Source organism: Pelophylax lessonae (assembly GCF_965119305.1).
Source record: "Pelophylax lessonae genome assembly, chromosome: 5".
NCBI lineage: Eukaryota > Metazoa > Chordata > Amphibia > Anura > Ranidae > Pelophylax > Pelophylax lessonae.
Window position 1 is genome coordinate 156,740,281 of NC_138772.1, and position 26,601 is coordinate 156,766,881.

General features: G+C 42.5%; 1 protein-coding gene across 1 annotated transcript in view; it reads right to left on the reverse strand.

Moving 5' to 3' along the window:
- Positions 1-26,601, reverse strand: part of NEK10 (NIMA related kinase 10) — a 472,071-nt gene that overhangs the window by 115,242 nt on the left and 330,228 nt on the right. The window contains exon 27 of the mRNA XM_082258594.1: positions 7,149-7,335. Coding sequence (XP_082114720.1) covers positions 7,149-7,335 — 187 coding nt within the window. The remainder of the gene's footprint in view (positions 1-7,148; positions 7,336-26,601) is intronic.

Here is a 26,601-nt window from a genome sequence, read left to right on the forward strand (position 1 = left end):
AGCTCAAGGCACTGCCTGAAAGAGATTATAACCAAAGCTAGAATTAGATTAGGCCTAAACATACACCTGATTACAATTGAGGGGGGAGGGGGAAGGGGCAGAAAGAGGGTAGTAGCTTGCCATCCTAAGGCTTTGGAGTAGTGTTTTTGTGCACAGGGAGTGCACATATAAGGGTGTCTTCAAAGAACCCTGTTAAGGAAAGAAGCCACCCTAAAAGAAAATACTTTAGTACTGAATATACCTTTTGGAACCAAAGGATAGAACAAGTGCAATGTATGAAAAGAGAAAGCTTCATTAGCGCTGAACAAACCTGTTGGAACTAGTTGATAGAACAAGTGCAATTTATTAGGAAGTAGCATACACTGTAAGTCTTACCTTATCATTGGGAAAAAAATGTTAAAGCTTTAATATCACTTTAAAGTTGAATTACATCCATTGATTTAACTGTTTCCCAAAATAGTTCCATTGACGGCATGCTGTGAATAATTGTAACAGTTGCTTGAGCACACAACCGAACTGTCAAGCCATTAAATGGCAGGTGTTATAACTGAGCACATCATGATAACTGCAGAATAAACGGAGGATAAGATGGCAGCTTTCTTCACCGTAAAGGATAGAAGCGCTTTGGTCTGCTTTAAAACCATAAGCTTGAATGATGTTGTGTCTAAACAATGGAGAAATGGTGAAATGAAAAGCTGCCTTTCCTTTCTGGGGTAATCAGAGACGACAAAGATAGCGTCAGTATTTCTTCCAGACAATGAAGGGAAATCTCCATCTGATGTACAGGGGCTAGATAGGGAGACAGAAGTGCAATGTCCTTGAAAGAAAGGAGGCTCAATCACCACCTTATCCCTGTTTAAGACTTGAAAGGACTATTTGCAGGACAAAGCTGCCACTTTAGACACCGTGGGGTGCAGAGACAAGGAACAAAACCTTGCAAATAAGACTGGAAAGGCAAATATCCCTGATAGGTCGGTCCAAAAGAGAGTTTGTGAAGTGCCTAGAGAATCAAATATACATCCCATGGAGTGATGGGGCACACACAGAGAGAACCATATGAGAGACACCAGGAACAAAAGTCTTAACTGAAGAGATGGAGGCTATCAGTATTTGGAACAGAATTGCAAGCACCAAGATCTGGCCCTTGATAGTACTCAGGGCCAAATGCTGATCCAGGTCTGATTTCAAAATGGTCAGGATTCATCCAACAGAAGATTCATCACACAGAATCACCAATTCAGAAATATCCCTGTCCCTCAAAAACTGGGCTTCAACAGCCATGTCAATAAAGCCAGTGACTGTGAAGTAGGATGGTGAACTCATCCTTGGAACAGAGGATCTGGACAATCTAAAAAAAACCCACCGACTGTCAGCTAGGAGTCAATCACATCCACCCAAACCAATATGAAGCTATATAAATTATCAGAATGCCTTCAACCACAATTCTGTGGAGAAGACAAGCAAAGAGTTTCTTTACATAGATCTTGATCCCATGGAGTCACCAGAGCATCCACTGCTTTCGCTTTCTCTATACCTGGAGACAAACCTGTATGGTATTCCCAATCTGTGACACAGATTGTAGGAGCCATTCTTGCAGATCCAGGCAAAAAGTCTGCCTGCCAATCGCCCATGCCTGGAATATAAACCATTGAAAAAGGTTGGAACATGAGGTTCTGCCCAGGACAGAATCTTTTCAACCTTGCTGTAGTATGACCACTGGTTCCTCCCTGATAGTTGGTGTATGCCACTGCTGTGGTGTTATCTGACTGGATCCAAATAGAAAACCCTCCATTTGGGATTTTCAGCATTGTAGTGTCCACTAGATCACTCAGAACTCCAGAATGGTAATCGGGAGATGGGAATCCCCTGGTGTCCAAGTTCACTAAGACTCATACAAAAAATGAGATGGGAGTAATATACCAACCTGTTTTCACAGAAGTTCAGGGCTGCCAACATAAGAGTAAAACTTTCTATAAATAGGGTCCCAGTGTGGAGATTTGGTAAGTTTGGTAAGTTCCCCTAATGTTTGACAGGCCACCATTGTGGCTATGGCCAGTTGCAAGGCAGGGTCTGCCAGGGAAAAGATTTTGAAAGAATCCCGAATATTTTCTTATGGTATCATTATATACTAGCACATTCTCCACAGCAATAATCAGTACTTTATTAAGATGGACACTGCCAGATCAACAATCCTACTTTTTAAAAAAGGTCTCCTTTATAGAAGTACACTTAAAGCCTCCACAGTCAGTTGGTAATCAAAGTTGCAGCTTGGTCCTAAAAACATGCATATTTGTGGTGAAACTGTTGCAGGTTAAAACCCAGAAGGTGGCCACACCTGACGGAACTACAGGAATGTAGGGTTTAAAACAGTGGACAGTGTTCCAGGTTATTGGTATCAGGCCCATAAGAGAGAGAGAGCACTGCAGACAGTCCTGAAACTGTTAGTGGATCATGAGCCAGAAGGACTCAACCATGCCCTTGGGGTTTGACATGTTAAACTGGGAGGCAGGGATAACACACAGCTCAGAATGCAAGGTAAAACCTTGGGTACTAATGAACTGGCTGCTGGAAGCAGAAGATGTTCAACAGCTGGAGAGAACCAGCTTACTGTAGGTGATTGCAAGAGACACAGGGTAATACAGAGTGTCTCTTGCAATTTGAATGCAGTACTCTATCCCTATTAAACCCTTTCCATGGAATACTAATAATGTTAATTAATAATACTTACATAGTTAGATATAGTTATATAGTTAGTCTGGTTGAAAAAAAGGCACCAGTCCATCTAGTTCAACCAATAAAAGGGAGAAAAAATATAAAATCCTATATACACAATCCTTTACTCACAATTGATCCAGAGGAAGGAAAAAAAAAATCATAATCCAATTTGCTCCAGCAAGGAAAATAAATCCTTCATGATCCCCCAAGAAAATAGGGATAGTAATAGTGTCCAGCAGTTCTAAATTAAGTAACTGCAGGTGCTTAGCCCACTCAGACTACACACAAAGTGAGTCTTCAGAGACGGGAAGTCACTATTGGTATGCCACGGCCCTGGACCTGGTAAGCACCCTTCAACTAACTGTCATAATACACAAAGGTCTGGAAAGTGCCATAATGTGGAGTCGAGTGCCAAGAGCTCACATTCCAGGCAAGCCCTGCAATCGTCCAGCCCAGTGGCATCTGGACCTCCAAATCTTTTGCTGAAGATATGCCAATCCAGATAGCTGCATTCAGAAACCATCTTAAACAGCATGTAGAGAAGTGTTGATTGAAGAAAAAAAGAATATTGAAAAAGAAAATGTGGCTAGTAAAAATGTCTTTTTCCTCTTTCTCAGTACAGAAAAGGCATTTATTTTTTGTTTGCTAGTGTTCAAATCCTCCAATACATGGGAGTATAGCCCAATTGCCTCTGAATTTTGTGTCCCTCAATAAGAATGAGAATGACAAAAGTGATCTAGAATCTTTTGATTTTTATATATTTTGCCTACATGGCCATTTAAAGACACATGCTTGATGTATACTTGTGTATAAAACCAATAGTAGAAGTAAAGAAGAGGGATAGAGGATAAAGGGACTGCTGAGAAGAGTCACAATGTTCTTTGTAGCCTAAAGGAAACCTGTGAACCAGAGGCGTAACTAGAACTTTCAGGGCCCAGGTGCAAGAAATCATGAAGGCCCCCCCCCCCCCAAAAAAAAACATGATTTTTACACTTTTTATTTTCACATTCTGCTATATAACATCCCCCCCAAAAAAAAAAATTAAAAATCTAATTTTTCATCATTTTATGCCAATTTCTATTCTGCTACATATTTGTGTTTGAAAAAAAAAAATCGCACTAAGCGTATTTTAATTGGTTTGTGCAAAAGTTATTGCATCTACAAACTAGGGGAAAGATTTATGTAATTTTTTTTTTTACTAGTAATGGCGGCGATCTGCACTTTTTAGTGAGACTGTGACATTGTGGCGGACAGATCGGACCCCTGACTGACATTTTTGACACTTTTTGGGGGGACCAGTGTCATTACTACAGTAATCAGTGCTGAAAGTATGCACTGTTACTGTAATAATGACACTGGCAGGGAAGGGGATAACAGAGGGGTGATCAAGGGGTTAAATGTAAGCCTAGGGGAGTGTTTCTATCTGTGGGGGAGGGGCTTGTGAAATGATCATAGAGACCTGTGATTCTATATAGAAGGATCACAGGCGCTCTGTGATCATTTCAGGGAGAAGAACGGTCAGCTGTGTTTACAACATCCGACGTCCTTCTCTCTCAGCGGGGACCTATCACGGGTGGTCAGCGGCAATCACGGCTGCAGGCCCCCGTGAATTGGCATCCCCACTCGCCCCTAGCACCAGGCGAGTGACTGACGTAGTATTACGTCGGTTTGCGCAGGAGGGGCTGCCTGCCACAGTAAAACTGCGGTGGGCGGTCCTTAAGTGGTTAATGTTATGTTATGTTTGATTTTCCACCTCAGGATCGGTAAAATATGACCTGGGGAATGGGACCAGTAATAGTGGCAGCGATGGTAGGGAGGAGGTGGGATCAGTGGCAGCGATGGGGAGGGGGGGATCAGTGATGGTGGTGAGGGGATCAGTGATGGTGGTGAGGGGATCAGTGATGGTGGTGAGGGGATCAGTGATGGTGCTGAGGGGGGGATCAGTGATGGTGGTGAGGGGGGGATCAGTGATGGTGGGATCAGTGATGGTGGTGAGGGGGGGATCAGTGATGGTGGGATCAGTGATGGTGGGGGGATCAGTGATGGTGGGATCAGTGATGGTGGTGAGGGGGGGATCAGTGATGGTGGTGAGGGGGGGATCAGTGATGGTGGTGAGGGGGGGATCAGTGATGGTGGTGAGAGGGGGGATCAGTGATGGTGCTGAGGGGATCAGTGATGGTGCTGAGGGGATCAGTGATGGTGGTGAGGGGATCAGTGATGGTGCTGAGGGGATCAGTGATGGTGCTGAGGGGGGGATCAGTGATGGTGGTGAGGGGGGGATCAGTGATGGTGGGATCAGTGATGGTGGGGGGATCAGTGATGGTGGGATCAGTGATGGTGGTGAGGGGGGGATCAGTGATGGTGGTGAGGGGGGGATCAGTGATGGTGGTGAGGGGGGGATCAGTGATGGTGGTGAGAGGGGGGATCAGTGATGGTGCTGAGGGGATCAGTGATGGTGCTGAGGGGATCAGTGATGGTGGTGAGGGGATCAGTGATGGTGCTGAGGGGATCAGTGATGGTGCTGAGGGGGGGATCAGTGATGGTGGTGAGGGGGGGATCAGTGATGGTGGGATCAGTGATGGTGGGGGGATCAGTGATGGTGGGATCAGTGATGGTGGTGAGGGGGGGATCAGTGATGGTGGGATCAGTGATGGTGGGGGGATCAGTGATGGTGGGATCAGTGATGGTGGTGAGGGGGGGATCAGTGATGGTGGGATCAGTGATGGTGGGGGGATCAGTGATGGTGGGATCAGTGATGGTGGTGAGGGGGGGATCAGTGATGGTGGGATCAGTGATGGTGGGGGGATCAGTGATGGTGGGATCAGTGATGGTGGTGAGGGGGGGATCAGTGATGGTGGTGAGGGGGGGATCAGTGGCGGCAATGGTGGGGAGGGGGGGATCAGTGATGGTGGTGAGGGGGGGATCGGTGATGGTGGTGAGGGGGCAATTGGTGATGGTGGTGAGGGGGGGGGACCAGTGATGGTGGTGAGGGGGGGGGGAATCAGTGGTTAAGGAGGGGTGGGATTAGTGGTGGTGCCAACCTCCCCCACCTCTGCCTCTTACTGATCCCATCTCCACCCATCCCCTCCCCACACCAAGTATCTCTGTTGTAGAAGTGATGGGGGGGGGAATGGGATAGGGATGAAATCTGTAGTGTGGGATCAGTAAGAGGCAGCAATGGTGGTGGTTGAGATCAGTGGTGGAGGTTAGAAATTTGTCACTGACACTTACATGTCCTTCAGTCGATTCCCCTCATTCACTGGTCACGAAAAGTGCCTCCACAGTCCAGGGATCAGGGATGCATGTTGTGAATCACATGTGGAGGAGAGATCCACCCCCTTCTGGACGGCTGACTCTCCAGTGCCTGTGAAACTCCGCCTCTCTACTCCCTGCTCTCTACATGGATTGGCTGGCTGGCTCTCTCATTCATCACAGTAAGAGCTCAGCTCAGCCTCCTCCTGACAGCCCGGCCACAGCATTCCTACCCCCCCCCCCCCCCCCCGCGCGCGGCACAACTATATGACAGACTGATTCTGAGGAGGGAGGGAGGCTCTCACTCGCACATCCAGAACTGGCAGGTGCCGGCGGGCCCCCCACGGTAGAAGAGCGGAGGCCGGCGGGCCCCCCCACAGTGGCGGAACTCCAGGGCCCGGTCGCAAGCGCGACCGCTGCGACTCTGATAGTTCCGCTACTGCTGTGAACTGATTCCGGGGTAGCAATGTTCTAAGAGTTTCAGAAAGAAGTTGGCAGTGGCAGCCTATATATAAGTACAAGTTAACTTTAAAGGATAAGTTCACCTTTGGGAACAAGTTTTTTAGGGTGGAACTTGTAACATGTTCCTGCTCCTGCAGCCTCTCCCTGATCTCCCTTGTAATTGTGTCAGCAGGCTGGGGATATTCTCCCTACATCTCCCCACATCCGCTGTCACAGTTTTAAAAAAACACGGCTGTGTGGGACTCTGCCCACATTGCTGCATCGTTTAAATTAACAGAGTTATGTGAGTGAATAAACTACACGTACCGACAGCCTTTGCGGCTGATGGTTTGTAGTTCTCAATGAACTACCTGCACTCTAGTAGTTCATTGATTCTTCCTGTCATTCAGTAACTGCCTGCCCATACAAGGTATGGGCAGACAGCTACAAAGACAGTCTGCAAGAGCCTGAGATTGCACCCACGATCTGCTGATCTTGAGTAAAGGCTCCTAATAAAATACAATAAATGCACATTTTTTTTACTTGCAAAACATTAGCATTTTTTAAAAAAAAAAAAAAGGTGAACTTATCCTTTAAGTCATATAAATCCATTTCCTTTTCTCTTCAGAATTCAATAAGCACAATAAGTTTATTATATAAAGTGCATTTTGGCCTTAATTGCTATATTTTATTTAAGGTAAATCTAATTTACATGTACAGTGTATCTCTGCGAGTATCACCTTTAGCAGCATTGTCGATGGAGTAGCTTTGATTTGGGAAGAACACATCTGATTCCTTATCGGAGCTGTGTGGCTGTAGAAGACCCAGGGGGATGATGGCGCTCTCGGAAAAGTCACTCTTGCAGCTTGCTATTCCACTGCTGCTGCTGCTACTGCTCATGCTAGATTTTTCATAGTGATCCTGAAACTAGAATAAAAGTGGGTAAGAAAACAAATATTTGTATTGCAGACTAATACTGTGATAAGGAAAGAATGCATTACCACATTTCATCATGAACAAAAAAATGCAATTGATTTATTGAAGCTTGTAGTCGGGAGTTGGAAAAGCATATAATTGTAAGGGCCTTTTAGATCTTGGCAGTATGTTGCAGTACTTTAAGGCAAAATATTAAAGTGTGGAATGTGTGTGCTAATGTGAATTGTATTTTTTTTTTTTTTTTTTATGCTCACCTTTTCTCCTTCCACACAGTACCTCTACTTTTTTATGTATCTCTAGATTTCCCATGGTTGGATAAAACTGGTATAAGGTCCCTGCTTGTGCAGATGGCTGGGGCATTGTCACATCTAAATTATCTGGTTGAGCCAGTCTGGTGGGCATACTTATGTAATACATCTGTCATATGCACTTTTTTATGATGACTGAATGTAAGTATATACAAACCCAATTCCAAAAAAGTTGGGACACTGTACAAATTGTGAGTAGAAAAGGAATGGACTAATTTACAAATCTCATAAACTTATATTTTATTCACAATATAATATAGATAACATATCAAATGTTGAAAGTGAGACATTTTGAAACGTCATGCCAAATATTGGCTCATTTTGGATTTCATGAGAGCTACACATTAAAAAAAAAAGTTGAGACAGGTAGCAATAAGAGGCCGGAAAAGTTAAATGTACATATAAGGAACAGCTGGAGGACCAATTTGCAACTTATTCGGTCAATTGGCAACATGATTGGGTATAAAAAGAGCCTCTCAGAGTGGCAGTGTCCCTCAGAAGTCAAGATGTGCAGAGGATCACCAATTCCCCCAATGCTGCGTTGAAAAATAGTGGAGCAATATCAGAAAGGAGTTTCTCAGAGAAAAATTGCAAAGAGTTTGAAGTTATCATCATCTACAGTGCATAATATCATCCAAAGATTCAGAGAATCTGGAACAATCTCTGTGCGTAAGGGTCAAGGCTGGAAAACCATACTGGATGGCAGTGATCATCGGGCCCTTGGACGGCACTGCATCACATACAGGAATGCTACTGTAATGGAAATCACAACATGGGCTCAGGAATACTTCCAGAAAACATTGTCGGTGAACACAATCCACCGTGCCATTCGCAGTTGCCAGCTAAAACTCTATAGGCTAAAAAAGAAGCCAAATCTAAACATGATCCAGAAGCGCAGGCATTTTCTCTGGGCCAAGGCTCATTTAAAATGGACTGTGGAAAACTGTTCTGTGGTCAGACCAATCAAAATTTGAAGTTCTTTTTGGAAAACTGGGACGCCATGTCATCTGGACTAAAGAGGACAAGGACAACCCAAGTTGTTCTCAGCGCTCAGTTCAGAAGCCTGCATCTCTGATGGTATGGGGTTGCGTGAGTGCATGTGGCATGGGCAGCTTACACATCTGGAAAGGCACCATCAATGCTGAAAGGTATATCCAAGTTCTAGAACAACATATGCTCTCATCCAGACGTCGTCTCTTTCAGGGAAGACCTTGCAATTTCCAACATGACAATGCCAGAGTACATACTGCATCAATTACAACATCATAGCTGCGTAGAAGAAGGGTCCGGGTACTGAAATGGCCAGCCTGCAGTCCAGATCTTTCACCCATAGAAAAATTTGGTGCATCATAAAGAGGAAGATGCAACAAAGAAGACCTAAGACATTTGAGCAAGTAAAAACCTGTATTAGACAAGAATGGGACAACATTCCTATTCCTAAAATTGGGCAACTTGTCTCCTCAGTCCCCAGACGTTTGCAGACTGTTATAAAATGAAGAGGGAATGCCGCACAGTGGTAAACATGGCCTTGTCCCAACTTTTTTGAGATGTGTTGATGCCATAAAATTTAAAATCAATTTATTTTTCCCTTAAAATTATACATTTTCTCAATTTAAACATTTGATATGTCATCTATGTTGTATTCTGAATAAAATATTAAAATTTGAAACTTCCACATCATTGCATTCTGTTTTTATTCACAATTTGTACAGTGTCCAAACTTTTTTGGAATCGGGTTTTTATTATCCTTCTGCCTTAATATGACTCTCCTGTTTCATGTTCTGAATATATGTTTCTTACCAGTATACTAATATATAGTATAGAATTTCTGCACCCCTCTTTTCCCCCTGAAGAAGGAGAAAACATTTATCTCCAAAACGCGTTTGGTTGCCTTGCAAACATCCCAAGATTTTGGCCTGATTGGTCTGACATTTGGCCAATCTGGAGCATCTCTGAATTAGAGGGTGTCTTGTTTACATTATTGTGTGTCATCATATGTTTGTTTTTACCTTTGCGATTACCACCTGACCATATGGTCATGTTTTACGATTGTTCTACAATAATGCTTTTGTACCTTTTACTATATTCTGTTTTGCTACTCTATTACTCTTCAAGTCCCATTGGAGTACCAGTTTTCCTTCCAGTATTTATCGGGATGTTGGTAGAACCCCCTTTATAAGACAAGTGCTCTTTTGTCCTCTCCCCTCATCCAAATATGTGCATTGTAATAAAACAAATCTAAAGGCTCCTGTATATCTGGGCCAAATCTTCCACTGTGTACCACAGTTTCCCCTCCCAGAAACTGTAGCCTACACTAAGAGGGTTTCAGCAACCAAGGCAGGCCAACTTACAAGTTACAGGCAGCGACAATGCTAACAGTCACACCCCTTACGACAGGGATCTCCAAACTACGGCCCTCCAGTTGTTGGGAAATGACACATCCCATGAGCAATTGTAAAACTATGATGATCACAGACATGACTAGGCATGATGGGAACCGTAGTTCCTGAACAACTGGAGGGCCATAGTTTGGAGACCCCTGCTTACAACTTCACATTCCATTGTAGCACAGGCAGGCACAGCCTACATGAGAGTATAAATACCACTTTGAATTTAGAAGCAGTGGAGTATTGTTGCCACCCCATCACAGGAAGCTGCGATGGGTAGTCTTTTGGCAGGATTAATGCATATTTTTGAGACTGCAGGGGGAATAGGAGAAAACTGTAAGCAGAGATGTATTTACTGTATATTTAAGTGCTGCAACACATTTCACTGGGAGGCCATTGCTCTACTTTAAGGAAGCAACTTCTTTTTAAATAGGTTGCCAATGCAACAGCAGACAAAAAAAAGTTGCTGCACATTTTTAACATGGCTCATCACAAACATTACATTATTGTGTTTTTCAAAATAGAAAATTATTTTGCCTAGCAGTATCAAAAACTAGCCAGTAAATAAACAAGCAGTACATCATTGGATAAACTGTGCTCTTATAATATACTTTTGTTTTTGTTTTTTTTGCCCCTGCTGAAGCCCATGAAGACGTTAGTGCTTATAATAAAGCAATCTCTGTAGAGTTCAGAGGATTATTGATTTTACAGCTATTGTCAGTGAGTCACAATTTTCATGCCATTATATTTACATACTGAGAAACAGCCAAATGATGACAAAAGTCAACGAGCACACGTAGAAGCCTTTCCATTAAACATACTTGAATTCTAAACATGCCCTGAGATTGTCACACAATATTATTTAGAAAGACAGAGAACTGCTTGTCGCTGGTATACACAAATGCAGTAAAATAATTCAAATATTTGAACGTAGTTTCTTCACTCACTCATTTTATGAGGCAGGTGAAATATAAATGTCAGACACCAAGTGGCCTTCAATACTAGAACAAATAATTGATGGATCAGATATCTTCAGATATTCTTAGCTACTTTGACCAATAAACGCACAGCAAATTAATATATGCTATGAACCACGGTCCAATGTAAGAATGATATAGACCAGTGGTCTCCAAACTGCGGCCTGGGGGCCAGATGCGGTCCTTTGCTTGCTTTTATCTGGCCCATGGGGCATTATTCCCCCTCCACTATCAGCAACAGTAAGTCATAGTTCCTCACGCGCTATTATGGGAAATAATATATGGGATGAACAAAATAGAAGATAGGAGGCTGCAGCTAGCACTGATAGTTTATCCTTAAACTAGAGAATGATGGAGATGTGGGGTAGTGCTGCGCTACCTCTTGCGTGAAATACAATGTATAACAAATAGTAAAAATTAACCACCCAGAAAATGTCTCTACTGATCATGAGGGATATGTGCAGAAAAAATCAAGTAAACCATCTCATAAATACATAAACAAGGTAGGCATAATGTGATACCAGCATGCAATAAATAGTAAGAGTGCAACAATAAAGTGCTTGAGAAATGTGCAAATGCTAATTAACCCCCTTAGCGGTAACCCCGATCGTGACACGGGGTGTTTTTTTCATGCTAGGATCGGTATCCTCGAGTCACGCTCGGGGTAGATGTGCAGAGCCTGCAGCGGGGTTCCTTACCTTCTCCTGGCGATCCAGCGATGATCTCCCATTGCTGTGATCGCCGCCGAGATCCCCGCTACGCCGTCCGTCGCTCTGATGACTTCCTGGTTCCGTTCCCTGCAGCAACAATGGTGCATGGGAGCGGAACAGAGAGGGAAATTCAAATGTTGCACGAAACACAAACACATAAAAAGGAGGTGATACAGTGTAATCTGAGAGGATTACACTATATCACCTTAGTATCAGACACAGTGCCCTTTCAGTGCCCCTTGCCATTGTCATTTGTGACAAATAAAACCCTTTGAAAATGGCATCAAAAAAGCGATGTCCTACAAATGCGCTTTTGGATCAGCTGAGCGACAGTGAGTCGTGGGGAGATTTGTCATCTGACTCTGACACCAACACTGATCCAGAAAGTGACAACGCCGATGATCCCGCACCTGACCTAAGCGATGTGCAGAGCCTGCAGCGGGGTTCCTTACCTTCTCCTGGCGATCCAGCGATGATCTCCCATTGCTGTGATCGCCGCCGAGATCCCCGCTACGCCGTCCGTCGCTCTGATGACTTCCTGGTTCCGTTCCCTGCAGCAACAATGGTGCATGGGAGCGGAACAGAGAGGGAAATTCAAATGTTGCACGAAACACAAACACATAAAAAGGAGGTGATACAGTGTAATCTGAGAGGATTACACTATATCACCTTAGTATCAGACACAGTGCCCTTTCAGTGCCCCTTGCCATTGTCATTTGTGACAAATAAAACCCTTTGAAAATGGCATCAAAAAAGCGATGTCCTACAAATGCGCTTTTGGATCAGCTGAGCGACAGTGAGTCGTGGGGAGATTTGTCATCTGACTCTGACACCAACACTGATCCAGAAAGTGACAACGCCGATGATCCCGCACCTGACCTAAGCGATGTGCAGAGCCTGCAGCGGGGTTCCTTACCTTCTCCTGGCGATCCAGCGATGATCTCCCATTGCTGTGATCGCCGCCGAGATCCCCGCTACGCCGTCCGTCGCTCTGATGACTTCCTGGTTCCGTTCCCTGCAGCAACAATGGTGCATGGGAGCGGAACAGAGAGGGAAATTCAAATGTTGCACGAAACACAAACACATAAAAAGGAGGTGATACAGTGTAATCTGAGAGGATTACACTATATCACCTTAGTATCAGACACAGTGCCCTTTCAGTGCCCCTTGCCATTGTCATTTGTGACAAATAAAACCCTTTGAAAATGGCATCAAAAAAGCGATGTCCTACAAATGCGCTTTTGGATCAGCTGAGCGACAGTGAGTCGTGGGGAGATTTGTCATCTGACTCTGACACCAACACTGATCCAGAAAGTGACAACGCCGATGATCCCGCACCTGACCTAAGCGATGTGCGCACTTGGTACCCTCTAAACAGCGATGCGGACCAGGCAGCGCCCCCGAGATTCCGATTCACTGGATCTCCTGGGATGAAGGTTGATGTGGAGAGTGACAACCCTCTGGCGTACCTGAAATTATTTCTTACAGAGGAGGTAATTTTAAAAATCATCACAGAAACCAACCGCTACCATGAGCAGCAATCCGCTACGCTGCGTGCCAGATTTTCCAGATGCAGAAAATGGGAACCGGTCACTAAAGAGGACATTTGGCAGTTTCTGGGACTCATCATCCTTCAGGGGGTGGTGGAGAAACCGCTCCAGAAATGGTATTGGACCACCAATAAGATACTGGCCACTCCATTTTTTGGCACTGTGATGTCCGAATACCGTTTTTCACTCATCATGAAGAATTTACACTTCGCCAACAACGAAGAGTTTGATGAGGCCATGCATCCTGCGCCAAACTCAAAAAAATCTGGGAGATGTGCCAAATGATTGTCACCAACTTCCAGCAGACCTACATGCCAGAAAGGGATGTCAGTGTGGACGAAAGTCTGATGGCCTACAAGGGACGCCTGAGCTGTATACAGTTTATTGCATCCAAAAGAGCGCGGTTTGGCATCAAATTTTATATGCTCTGTGAATCATCCACCGGATATATCTCGAATGCGGTCATTTACACCAGTAAAAGGTACCAAGTTCAATCCCAGGTACAGCGGCTATGGGATGGCCACATCATCAGTCCTTTCACTGCTGGACCCATTGCTGAACCAGGGATATTGCATGACAATGGACAATTTTTACACCTCTCTCCGGAACTTTATGAGGTTTTGCTCCTAAACAAAACTGATGGGTATGGTACCGTTAGGCCAAACTGGCATGACATGCCATCAATGTTTGGCAGGAAAAAACTAAAAAAAGGAGAGATGGTTGCCTCTCAAAAGGGTAAAATGATGGCAATGCGATGGAGAGACAAAAAGGACGTGTGTCTCATGAGCACCGTGCACAGCACCTCCACTGCCATGGTCCGCACAAAACACGGAACAGATGTGCTGAAGCCGCAAGTCGTGATCGACTATAATCACACAATGGGAGGTGTCGACCGAGCCGATCAGGCAATGACATTTTGACCGGCGATGTGGAAGCAACAGAAGAAGTATTACAAAAAGATTTTCAGGCATCTCCTTGAACAATGCCTTTGGGACGCCTATATCCTTTATAAAGCAAACACTAACATACCTCTTGTTCATTCTGACTTTATCTGGAAGGTGGCTGAGCAGATTTTTGTCAACCACCCGATGCCATCAGTATCTGCTAACAGACCCGGACAATGCGCTGTTGACGTTGGCAATCCAGAACGCCTGACAGGTCGTCATTTTGTAGACTTCGTACCGCCAACCGCAAGAAAGTTAGCGCCTTCCAGGATGTGCGTTGTTTGCTGTTCCAAGAGAGATGGCAATGGAAAAAAAGTCAGAAAAGTAACAAGGTACTATTGTCCTGATTGCAACGTCGGACTGTGTCTAGTTCCATGCTTCAAACTGTTTCACACTCAGGATGTGTATTGAATTTCTTTGTTTGACAAATCTTATTATTTTTCATTGCATTATTGAATAAAATTATATTATTGATTAGATTATAATTCATGTGTTTGTGTTTCCAATTTATCACATCTGGGATGTCTACTAGAGTCTTGTTTTGGTCAGGTTTAAGTAAGTATTTTCTAAGAATTGTAGGCCTACAATACATAACGCCAAATTTCCATGCAAAAAATTGTACGGCTTTTGGTACATACTTTCTGACATAATCATACCGCCAGGGAGGTTAAGCCAAAAGTGCCTAGTGCTAGTATAGCCTAAGGTGCCTAGTGCAAGGGGATGAATCATTCATAAATATTAAAGAATTGAAAGAAATGCATACTCCAATACCTGTAGCAGTATAAAGGTGTGAAAAGTAGTAGTGTTAACAGTAACAAATAAATTAAATAAAACGTCTTGGCTCATTAAGAATTACAAATAGTCCCAAGTGATAGTAGCCAAAATACCTTAAATCAGTGAAAAACAAATAATAATATACAGTGGTGATCGAAAGTTTGGGCACCCCAGGTAAAAATGTGTATTAATGTGCATAAAGAAGCCAAGGAAAATGGAAAAATCTCCAAAATGCATCAAATTACAGATTAGACATTCTTATAATATGTCAACAAAAGTTAGATTTTATTTCCATCATTGACACTTTCAAAATTAGAGAAAACAAAAAAATGGTGTCTGCAAAAGTTTGGGCACCCTGCAGAATTTGTAGCATGCACTGCCCCCTTTGCAAGGCTGAGACCTGCCAGTGTCATGGATTGTTCTTAATCATCGTCTGGGAAGACCAGGTGATGTTAATCTCAAAGGTTTTAAATGCCCAGACTCATCTGACCTTGCCCCAACAATCAGCACCATGAGATCTTCTAAGCAGTTGCCTAGAAAACTGAAACTGAAAATAGTTGACAGTCACAAAGCTGGAGAAGGATATAAGAAGATAGCAAAGCGTTTTCAGATGTCAATATCCTCTGTTCGGAATGTAATTTGTTCGGAATGTAATTAAGAAATGGCAGTCATCAGGAACAGTGGAAGTTAAAGCAAGACCAGAAAAAATATCAGACAGAACAGCTCGCAGGATTGTGAGAAAAACAATTCAAAACCCACGTTTGACTGCACGATCCCTCCAGAAAGATCTGGCAGACACTGGAGTTGTGGTACACTATTCCACTATAAAGAGATACTTGTACAAATATGGTCTTCATGGAAGAGTCATCAGAAGAAAACCTCTTCTACATCCTCACCACAAAAATCAGCGTTTGAACTTTGCAAATTAACATAGAGACAAGCCTGATGCATTTTGGAAACAAGTTCTGTGGACCGATGAGGTTAAAACAGAACTTTTTGGACGGAATGAGCAAAGGTACGTTTGGAGAAGAAGGGGCACAGAATTTAATGAAAAGAACCTCTGTCCAACTGTTAAGCATGGGGGTGGATCAATCATGCTTTGGGGTTGTATTGCAGCCTGTGGCACAGGGAACATCTCACGAGTAGAAGGAAAAATGGATTCAATAAAATTTCAGCAAATTTTGGATGGTAACTTGATGCCATCTGTGAAAAAGCTGAAGTTAAAGAGAGGCTGGCTTCTACAAATGGATAATGATCCTAAACACACCTCGAAATCCATGGGGGATTACATCAAGAGGCGTAAACTGAAGGTTTTGCCATGGCCTTCACAATCTCCTGACCTCAACATATTTGAAAATCTATGGATAGACCTTAAAAGAGCAGTGCGTGACAGACAGCCCAGAAATTTCATAGAACTGGAAGACTTTTGTAAGGAAGAATGGGCAAAGATACCTCAAACAAGAATTGAAAGACTCTTGGCTAGCTACAAAAAGTGTTTACAAGCTGTGATACTTGCCAAAGGGGGCAGTACAAAATATTAACTCTGCAGGGTGCCCAAACTTTTGCAGACGCCATTTTTTTGTTTTCTGTGTTTTTGAAAGTGTAAATGATGGAAATAAAATCTAACTTTTGTTGACATATTATAAGAATGTCTAATCTGTAATTTGATGCCTTTTGGATATTTTTCCATCTTTCTTTGGCTTCTTTATGCACATTAATACAAATTTTTACCTGGGGTGCCCAAACTTTCGATCACCACTGTATAGTCACTTATTTAAACTAAAGAGCATGGTGAAGTGATCTTGGCGATGGATAAAACGTGGGTTTCTTCACTTATGATCCTGTGGTGGTAATGATTTGTGCTAAGCCAAATGCTGGGTGCTGGTGATGATTATTAATCCAAGGTAAGCATGCAAATAGGCATTACCAGATATCTCCAATGAAAGTGTAGGTAATGGACAGTGGGGGGGGGGGGGGCCCTAGCTATGTGGTTGCCCTCTCACCTGTCACTCTCTTGTATAAAAGCCTTAGGGTTTGGTTATGGCTGCAAGGTTCCAGGGATAGGTCTCTCTCCTGGCGCCTGGTAATGGTCTGTTCTCTTGTGGGGGAATGGGTCTCTCCAGGGGTCCTGTGAATGTGGCTCTCCTGGGGTCCTATAAGTGGGGGCCCTGGCGGTGTTCTCCGCTACTCCTGGTGATTCTTCAATAAATATTTGAAATTACTACACCATGAGAGGCTTTGCGTTTGTACCCCCTTGCTGAAAGAATCACCAGGAGTAATTTCAAAACACCTTAAACACAATAAAGTGGTTGTGAAAGATTTTTTTAAATAAAAAACATCTCTATACCTACAGTACCTGCTTTGTGCAATGGAATTGCATAGAGCAGCCCTGGACCTCCTATTGCACTGATGGCTCCTCCTCTGTGTCCTGTGCCCCCACATGTTTCCCAAGAGGGCACTCATATGTGCACAGACAGCAGGAATCCCCCCTCCCCCTTGTCACTTGCTTTAAATGACAGCACTGGAAGCCAATAGCAAAGCCTGTGAAATATGGCAGTGAGGGGAGAGAAGAGCTGCAGACATGCAGAGCTGGATCAAATGAGGGCTCAGGTAAGTATAAGGAGGTAAGGGGCCAAAATCAATGCCTAAACATTTTTGCATTAAGGTAAAAAATGGTTAGGCTTTAGAAACACCTTAAGTATTTGAGTTACTCGTGTGGAAATTCTGCTAAGGTAGAACTATTTTACATGTCCTCAGATTACCACATTATATAGATTCTATCAACATGCCGATTACCTAAACTATCCCTTTTATCCCCCTTCTTAACCTTCATATTCCCCTTCCCCCCTTATACAATTAACAGGGATGGAGGTGGTTAGCCTTGGGCAGGCACCGCCTCATTTAAAGTCCCAACTGTCTTTGTCTTTTTGTCTGTTTCGTCTTTGTTTGTCCTGTGTCTTGTTATACTTTTGAATATGCATAGGGATGGAGGTGTGCGGTTGTTTCACGGTTGGTCCGTATGCAGGCCCCTTCCCCCCCTTTTTTTGGGCTTGCTACCAACTTTGGCTATACAGTGTATCATTATGCATTCATTTCCATCGTGTCTCTTCCGTTATGGGTAGAGCTATGCTCGAGTCTTGTGAATTGTTGTTACATGGTTGTATACATCCCATGGTCTGTCGTACACTTCCGGGAACTGCGAAAAGCTTCGGCGGCCTCCCTCCCCCCCTTTTGCCCATCTTCTGATTGGGCTCGGGGGTGTGGGCGACTCCCCGTCGCGCCTCGGCGCCACGTCATCCATGCTGCGCGTGTGACGTCTATTGATAGCGTCCTCGCGCCGCCATGTGATTCCACTCTCGCGCTCATATAAAGGGAGCTGGCGTGTGTCTCGATCCGGGACGGCACCTGATCCCGGACGTGACAACGCCTCCTCCACCTTTGAGCGCGGACGTGACGCTAGGGGCCCCTTGCTGTGGACATCAGGTATTTCTCTTGGCATTCCCTACTGTCACCCCATTTGCCCTCTGACGCCTTTCTGAGCACCTTGGTCCTTTACATTCCCCATCACTGCCCTTGGTGGTTTGGATTCATCCACACTTCAATCTTTTATTCATTTTTTTCACTGTTTTGGCCTTCCCATTTCTCTGATCGTCACCTAGCACTGGGGCACTTTTTTCCTTTTCACTCCCTCAGTTTTCACCCTCACTTATCCCTTCACCTCTGGCCTCTTATTTTGCACTTTATTAAACTCAGTCACCATCTCTCACCAATTATTATTGTTGGGTGAGGCCTTTTACTACATTTTCATATATTTTTATATATTTTTTTTTTTTTATATATATATTTTTTATTTATCGATTCCTCCTTTTTCAGCATCCCTGAAGTTTTTCAGATGATCCAGCCTATCTCCCTCGATCAATCCAATTTATTTAGGTACTTACATCTACCCCTAGATTTACCCTTATACTAATTTAATTATTTCATACCTGTCACTGTATTCACAGTGAAAATCTTCTTTATATTAATCTAACATCCTCACCCTTAGATATCCTTGGAGATCAAGACGTTGATATCATCTCTTAAACATCTTTGTCACCTCCATGACATTATGGAGTGCCTATGTGGTGTGCCTCTGTCCCTAGTCGGGGCCCCTACAGTTCCCGGAACAGACTTCTTTGACCCTTCGGGAGCACCCATCCACAACATTCTGTCTGAAATGACCTTCCCTTGAAATGATGATTTGGGGTGCACTTGGCTCCTGACGAGTGGAATATATCCACGAAACGCGTCGAGCCTAATACGGATGCACTCCTTACCAATAATAACATGTTACCTTTTATATGTGTTTTTATCTATGATCTACTTTTCTCATTGTGTATTCCATGAGTCATGACTTGGTACTTAGGATGCCTTTTATTACTTTGGGATTGTGCCATTTCACACATGCATTGTTGATGTTATTTGTATTACTGTGCTTATGTTATATATACAATTTCTATATGACATACATTAAAATCTTTATCTTCATATGACTGTATTCTTTTATTGTGACCACCGACTCCGCACACCTCATTCAAAGTCCCGTTTCTGTCCCCCTTTTTCCCGTTTTACCTCATTTATACATATATAAGGTATCGGCTTCTTTAAAAACTATATTCTACATTCATGCTATGTCATGTACTTATACATATATATCATTTATACCACATTATATAGATTCTATCAACATGCCGATTACCTAAACTATCCCTTTTATCCCCCTTCTTAACCTTCATATTCCCCTTCCCCCCTTATACATGTCCTCAGATTACACTTCCAGAGTATAAAAAAAACATACATATGCAGCATTTCTGATTACATACACAAGCCCTAAATATAAATATAAATAATAGATCAGCGCTATCGCATAAAGGTCTAAACCCCCATAAGATACACTGATAATATGACAATTAATTAAATACGAATAAATAATGTATATAAAGAGTGCAAATCATACTAAGAATCACAGTGCAAGTATAATAATAAAAACAAATATGTGAAGCATGCACAAAAATAATTAAACCAACAAATTAAATTCAAAAGTCCATAGGTGTAAATCAAAGTTTGTGCAAAAAAATACTTCTGGATTAAAAAGCATAAAATAGTGAATAATAGTGTAAATCAAACTTTGTGCAAAAAATAGTTCCTGAAAAAGCATCAAAATAGTAAATAGTCATGTCCAAAGTTGCAAGTATCCCCAGTGCAGATGCATAGCAAACCAATATCCACCACCACGTGCAATGGCCGCTCACCTTAATTGGTATAAGTAAATGCGTTTACATGTATAATACTTTTGATCAAGAGATATAATCCATTGGCAGATAATAATCAACTTGGATCAATGAAACTGTATGTTATCCTTAGAGGCAGTCATGGTGGGAAAATGACTCCGAGGCAGATAGTACTCCACTCATAAAGAAAACAAATACGGATCTCCATAGTGTAGTATTTAAAAAATAATGGTTTTAATAAAAATATTAAGGACTTACAATAAAGTAAGAAATAGCAGGTAGTAGTTCAGATAAAGTCACGTAAGTGTGACGCAACGTGACGGGAGGAGTCGGGTGACGTCACTTCGGTTACAGCCGAAACCGGAAGGTCGGTGTTTCACAGTGCTGCTATGGGACCCCTCGGTCCTCATTCTGAACTACTACACAGATGTGTTTTTTTTTTAAATTATACTTGCACTGGGATTCTTAGTATGATTTGCACTCTTTTTATACAATATTTATTTGTATTTAATTGATTGTCATATTATCAGTGTATCTTATGTGGGTTTAGCGCTGGTCTATTATTTTTCTTTTCACTGATATTGTATGTGGTGACACTACAGGCATTAGCTGCTGTTTACTGGGTTTACTTTGTTATCATTTGGGATTTTCCTTTTCTATTGAGATTGTGGTAGCGCATTGGTTCTCTATAATACTATTCTAAATATAAACTCAGAAAACAATTGTCTTGATAATTTTACATTTCCACAAATTCATTCCAAAATCAAATGCTAAAAGCAAATTCAATCTTTCAAACCACAGTTAAATGTTCTGAGACTTTTCATATGAATTTTCCTAAGACTTTTCCTAGGATTTTTTTGTTCAAAATTGTATCCTTCTTTAGCTAGCTTTACGCTAGGTTCCCATCTATACATTCAGTTCATTCCATGTTTGTGTGTACCCAGCAGCCTATTCACTTGAATGTGCTGTTGTACCTGTAGGAAACGCAGGAAAAAGGTCCCTGCACCTTTCTCAAAACACAGCTGCAAGGAAATCACATGTGGTTCTGCACTTTGAAATTATCTACACCCGAAAATGCACTGCATTTTCAGATGCTTGGAGGGTGCCATTAAGAATGAATGACAGCCCAGTGCATCTGCAAAAAAGAAGCGCATTTTGGCTGCGGATGCTGGAACAGGTGTGATTTATACACAGTCCCGCATCTGCACAAGTGTAAAACTAGTCTAGTGCACATTTTACATGTTTTTCTCTATCTCCTTTATTTCCAGGTGGTAAAAAGGCTACTAAGGCCGGCCATACACGGTTCAAATCTCGGTTCAGCAGGTACTGTCCGAGATTCAAACAGTTGATGGGCAGGCTAAATGTATTAAGTTAATCGATTGATTATCGATAGCAGCTGCTATAGCCGCTAGTGATACTCACTATCTTCTCCCGGTGGGGATGGCTTCCCCTGCCCACCTCCGCCGGGAACAGGCAATTGCTTAGCAGGAGGGATTCTCCCCTGTTAGCACTGTCTGTGTTGATGGAGGAATCATGCAAATTTCTTTCCTGCAACTTGTGGTTGCAGGAAAGAAATTTGCACCGTGTATGGCCGGCCTTAAGAGTTCTCAAAAGATAAAACTGAAATGTTGCCCAAATAATGAATGGGTCAGACATGTGACTCGGCATTTATTAGATGGCTGTCTCTGAGGTTTCAATCAAGGTAAAACAAACAGTAGGCAGTTCCTGTTGTCCAATATAGTTAAACTACATTGCTCATAAACGCTTTTGTCATGTCTTGAATATTTATATGTAAAACAAGTTTTTGTTTATTTAGTAAAAAGATATATAAAATATAAAACACACATTTAAAAAAATATAAACATTTTTTTTAAGAAACTTAATTTAAATGTATTTACATTTTTATTGAAGCTTTCACATTTCTAAACTGATGTTTTATAAATTCTTTTTATTATTTGTATAAAATATTGATTTTACAAATAAACATTGATTACAGCATGTTTAGTTTGCAAACCATAGTGAGATTTCTAAAAAGAAAACCAAAGGTTAAAAGCATGTATTTTGGCAGTCTGTGAGAAACAAATTAAGGCTCCATGTACACGGGACGTTAGAAAAAACGTGCTGCAAAGCTAGTTCTGACGCCGGGAAAAAGCAGCTGTTAAACGTGCTTTCAGTAGCTTTTTCCATTTGCATTATTGCACGTTTGGCCACGTTGCTTTTAGCAGCATTTTTTCTGCCTCCATTCAAAATCAATGGTTCCCTGTGGGAGCCTATTGATTTGAATGGAAGTCGCACCGCAAGTCGGATCGGGATGATCCGACTCGCGGCGCGACTTGCACTGTGAGAATCCTGAGGGGGAACTCCACGCCAAAAATGGGAAAAAAACTGCGTGGAGGTCCCCCCAGGTTCCAAACCAGGCCCTTGGGGTCTGGTATGGAATTTGAGGGTAGCCCCACACCAAAAAAACGGCGTGGGGTCCCCCCCAAAATCCATACCAGACCCTTATCCGAGCATGCAGCCCGGTAGGGCAGGAAGGGGGAGGGGACGAGCGAGTGGCCCCACCCCCCCTGGACCATACCAGGCCACATGCCCTCAACATGGGGGGGTGTTGGTGCTTTGGGGCAGGGGGGAGCTCTGCACCCCCCACCCCAAAGCACCTTGCCCCCATGTTGATGAGGACAAGGGCCTCATCCCCACAACCCTGGCCGGTGGTTGTGGGGGTCTGCGGGCAATGGGGCCCCCCAGATCCCGGACCCCCTCCCTATGTGAATGGGTATGGGGTACACTGACAGGGTGAGCATCCCACTGCAAGGGACAAGAGGAGACACACCATCCACTGTGAGTAGATGACTGATCAGAGGTACTGGACTTCTTCATCCCACATTTGAGTCAATCAGAGAGGTAAGGTGAGCGATACGATCCCCACACACAGACACTGTATGTTACATATCCTTGATGGACTGACCCAGGATTATGGATGGATCACTGCTATTAAACCCTTTTTCCTCTGACTAGGTGGGCCCCATCCCTGATCAGTATCACTACACACACTTCAGGACAGGTATATCCTGTATCCCTATCTTTGCTGTGGTAATACCTCCCCAGTTCCGGATTGGCCTGCTCCCTCCGTGCACCACAGGCTGAGACTGAAGTCCCATTAATACTTCATTGCCCCCACCAACTGTAGATCCAGTAAGATCTTGTCCGTGTCCCATACCTATCGGGTGATACATACACCACCCCCATCACATGATTGGACTCTCTGTCCCTATGATTATGGAAGTGCCGAACAGTCCCTGAGATCTCCACAGGGAATCAGCAACTGTTTACATGTTGGGTGGCCACCCTTTTTATGTGTATATTTAGATTTGTGATATACCATATTCTTCCTCAATCTTAGATTGGTTGCAATTATGTGCATTCTATATCACCCGAACATGGACAGTCCTTGCTTACCTTAAGCAGGTCCGTTTGCCCTCTGCCGGTCATTACCATACTCACCATTGAGCTTTTCCAAGGTACACACCATTTTTACTTAATTTGAATACAGAGCAGTAGACACCTCTACACACAGGGTTGAGCGAATTTGGTGACTCAAATGACTTTATCATACGTCACCCGCTCCCCATAGTAAGCTCCTAAAACAGAACCCCAGTAGGTGCCACAGGTGCCAGGCAAGGTTGATGCATTTGCATTTCATGCACAACCGACACCGACCCGAGGGGTCGGCCATCAGCTACCGAGTCTCAATCTGTAACTAGGTAGTTTTTTATTTTTTGTATCTATCCTATTGATTTCCATATTTTTTGTATGTACTGCACCCGAATTTAATAAAGGTTATATTTTGTTTTTGCACAAACCAATCCCTGTGAGCTCTTCTTTAGCAACCTTTCAGAGAGGGTACCTTCCCTCTCTCTATCTTTGTGTTTTTGGTTACATGCCTGGTTGCGTAGGGTTCCCGGATTAAACGATCCGTATGGGTATGCTTCAATAAGGTCAGAATTTACTGACCTTAAGGCGACTGGATCCCATCCACAGCACAGCTTTTTATCCGTAGGTACACTGTACCCCTACCCATTCACCCCATAAAAGGCAGTGTATGTAAATAACGACAGGAGACGTTTTGGAAAGTTTATTAAAAATCTTCATCTGTTCTTCTCTGCTCTGGTCTTCTCCCTCTCCTGGTCTTCTGGTCTTCTGCTCCTTTGCTGTCCGCTCTTCTACTCTTTTGCTGTCCACTCTTCTGCTCTTTTGCCCTCGGCTCTTCTCTTCTTCTTCCTCCGGTCCTCCTCCGACGATGTCTCCGGTGATTATGCTGGTCTCCGGTCTCTGCAGCTTGTTATATAGCCATTGTGGGCGTGGCCCCCTCATGTCACAGATGACGTCAAAAAAAGTCAACAGATGGTACACTTCCTTGAAAATGTAGTCTTCACAGGAAACCAATGAGGAATATTTATAAAAGAGACTTATGTATTATATACAGCTCAAAACAAATTAACAGGTTTTTTCTTGATTTATATGACAAAGTGGAGAAACAGTGAAGAATGTTCACTTAGCTTATTATTAAAGTGAAGTTGTATTCTCTTCGCGTATCCAATTATGTGCAGGAAGATTAAAGCAGATGTAACCTCTAAATGAATTGCATTTAGTTTGCTAAAACATTGTGTGTCATAAACAACTGCCATTTTTAAATGCTTGCTTTTACTCTTTACATCCTTTGTTGCTGTTGATCTCCTGCAGACAGCACAACAATAGCTGCATGTCAGTTCTCAGGACTGGTTTCCCGATAGTGACAACAGTGGGTCATGTCTGAATAATATGTGTGTTTTTTTATGGACCACTTGCAGTCTCAATTGAATGCCTACATACGTGACAGGGTGAAAAGATGGGGGCACAATTGGAAAATTGAAACAGAGTATTGTCACCTTATAACAGGTATAAAACAATACCTTAAAAAGGACCTTCTTAGCAGGATGCAATTAATATTTTAATAAAATCTGCCTACTAATATTTGGGTGAGTTTACATCCACTTATAAAAAGCAGGATATTTTCCTTGCACAAGTTTAGATTAGTAAATACACTGTATAAAAGAGAATGGAACTTCCTGCCTACAAGCATAAAAAACAATCAGAATAATCAACTGAAAGTAAATATATAACATAATTTATATAGATTGATTAGCTATATAAAGACAATTTCAAATAATCTGCTAAACCCTTACTGGTTCATGCCCTTGATATGAAGAGTGACATATTATAATATACACTGGAGAAATACATACAGTTTTATGTGAAATTGTACGGTTTAAAATATTTCACTGAAATGCTAGGTCATAAATAAATTATTCCAATCACATGAATTTTCAGTAAAAAATGTTTTATTTACTCGCTCTTCATGCACACTTGCATACTCTGCTTTGGGTATAAATATGTATCCAAAGTATATAAACTGTAAAGTGCATTAGCACCTACAGAGATGATAAATGTGTTCACAATGCTCAAATAAATACACTAAAATATGAATTGAACATTTAACCGCTTCCATACAGAGCAGTTAGACACCCTTCCTGCCCAGACCAATTTTCAGCTTTCAGCACTCTCACACTTTGAATGACAATTGCTCAGTCATGCTACACTATAACCAAACAAAATTTTTATCATTTTTTTCATACAAATAGAGCTTTCTTTTGGTGGTATTTGATCACAACTGGGGTTTTTTTTTTCGTGATATATGCAAAAAAAGAGCAAAAATTTTGAAAAAAAAAACACTTTTTTTTAGTTTCAATTATGAAATTTTGCAAAAAATAAATTTTTCTTCATACATTTGGGCCAAAATGTATACTGCTACATGTCTCTGGTAAAATTAACCCAAATTAGTGTATATTATTTAGTCTGTGTGAAAGTTATTGAGTCTAGAAGCTATGGTACCAATTACTGAAAATTGATCACACCAGATGTACTGACTGCCTATCTCCTTTCTTGAGGCCCTGAAATGTCAGGACAGTACAAATACCGACCAAATGACCCCTTTTTGTAAAGTAGACAGTCCAAGGTATTTAGTAAGAGGCATGGTGAGTTTTTTGAAGTTGTAATTTTTTCCCACAATTCTTGGGAAAATGAAGAAAAAATTTTTTTTTCTTTTTTTTCCCACAAAGTTGTCAATTTATAAGCTATTTCTAACACATAGCATGTACACAGCAAAAATTACACCCAAAAATACATTCTGCTACTCCTTCCGAGTATGGCGATGCCACATGTGTGAGACTTTTACACAGCCTGGCCACAAAAAGAGACTCCACGTCCAAGAAGCACATTCAGGCGTTCTAGGAGCATAAAT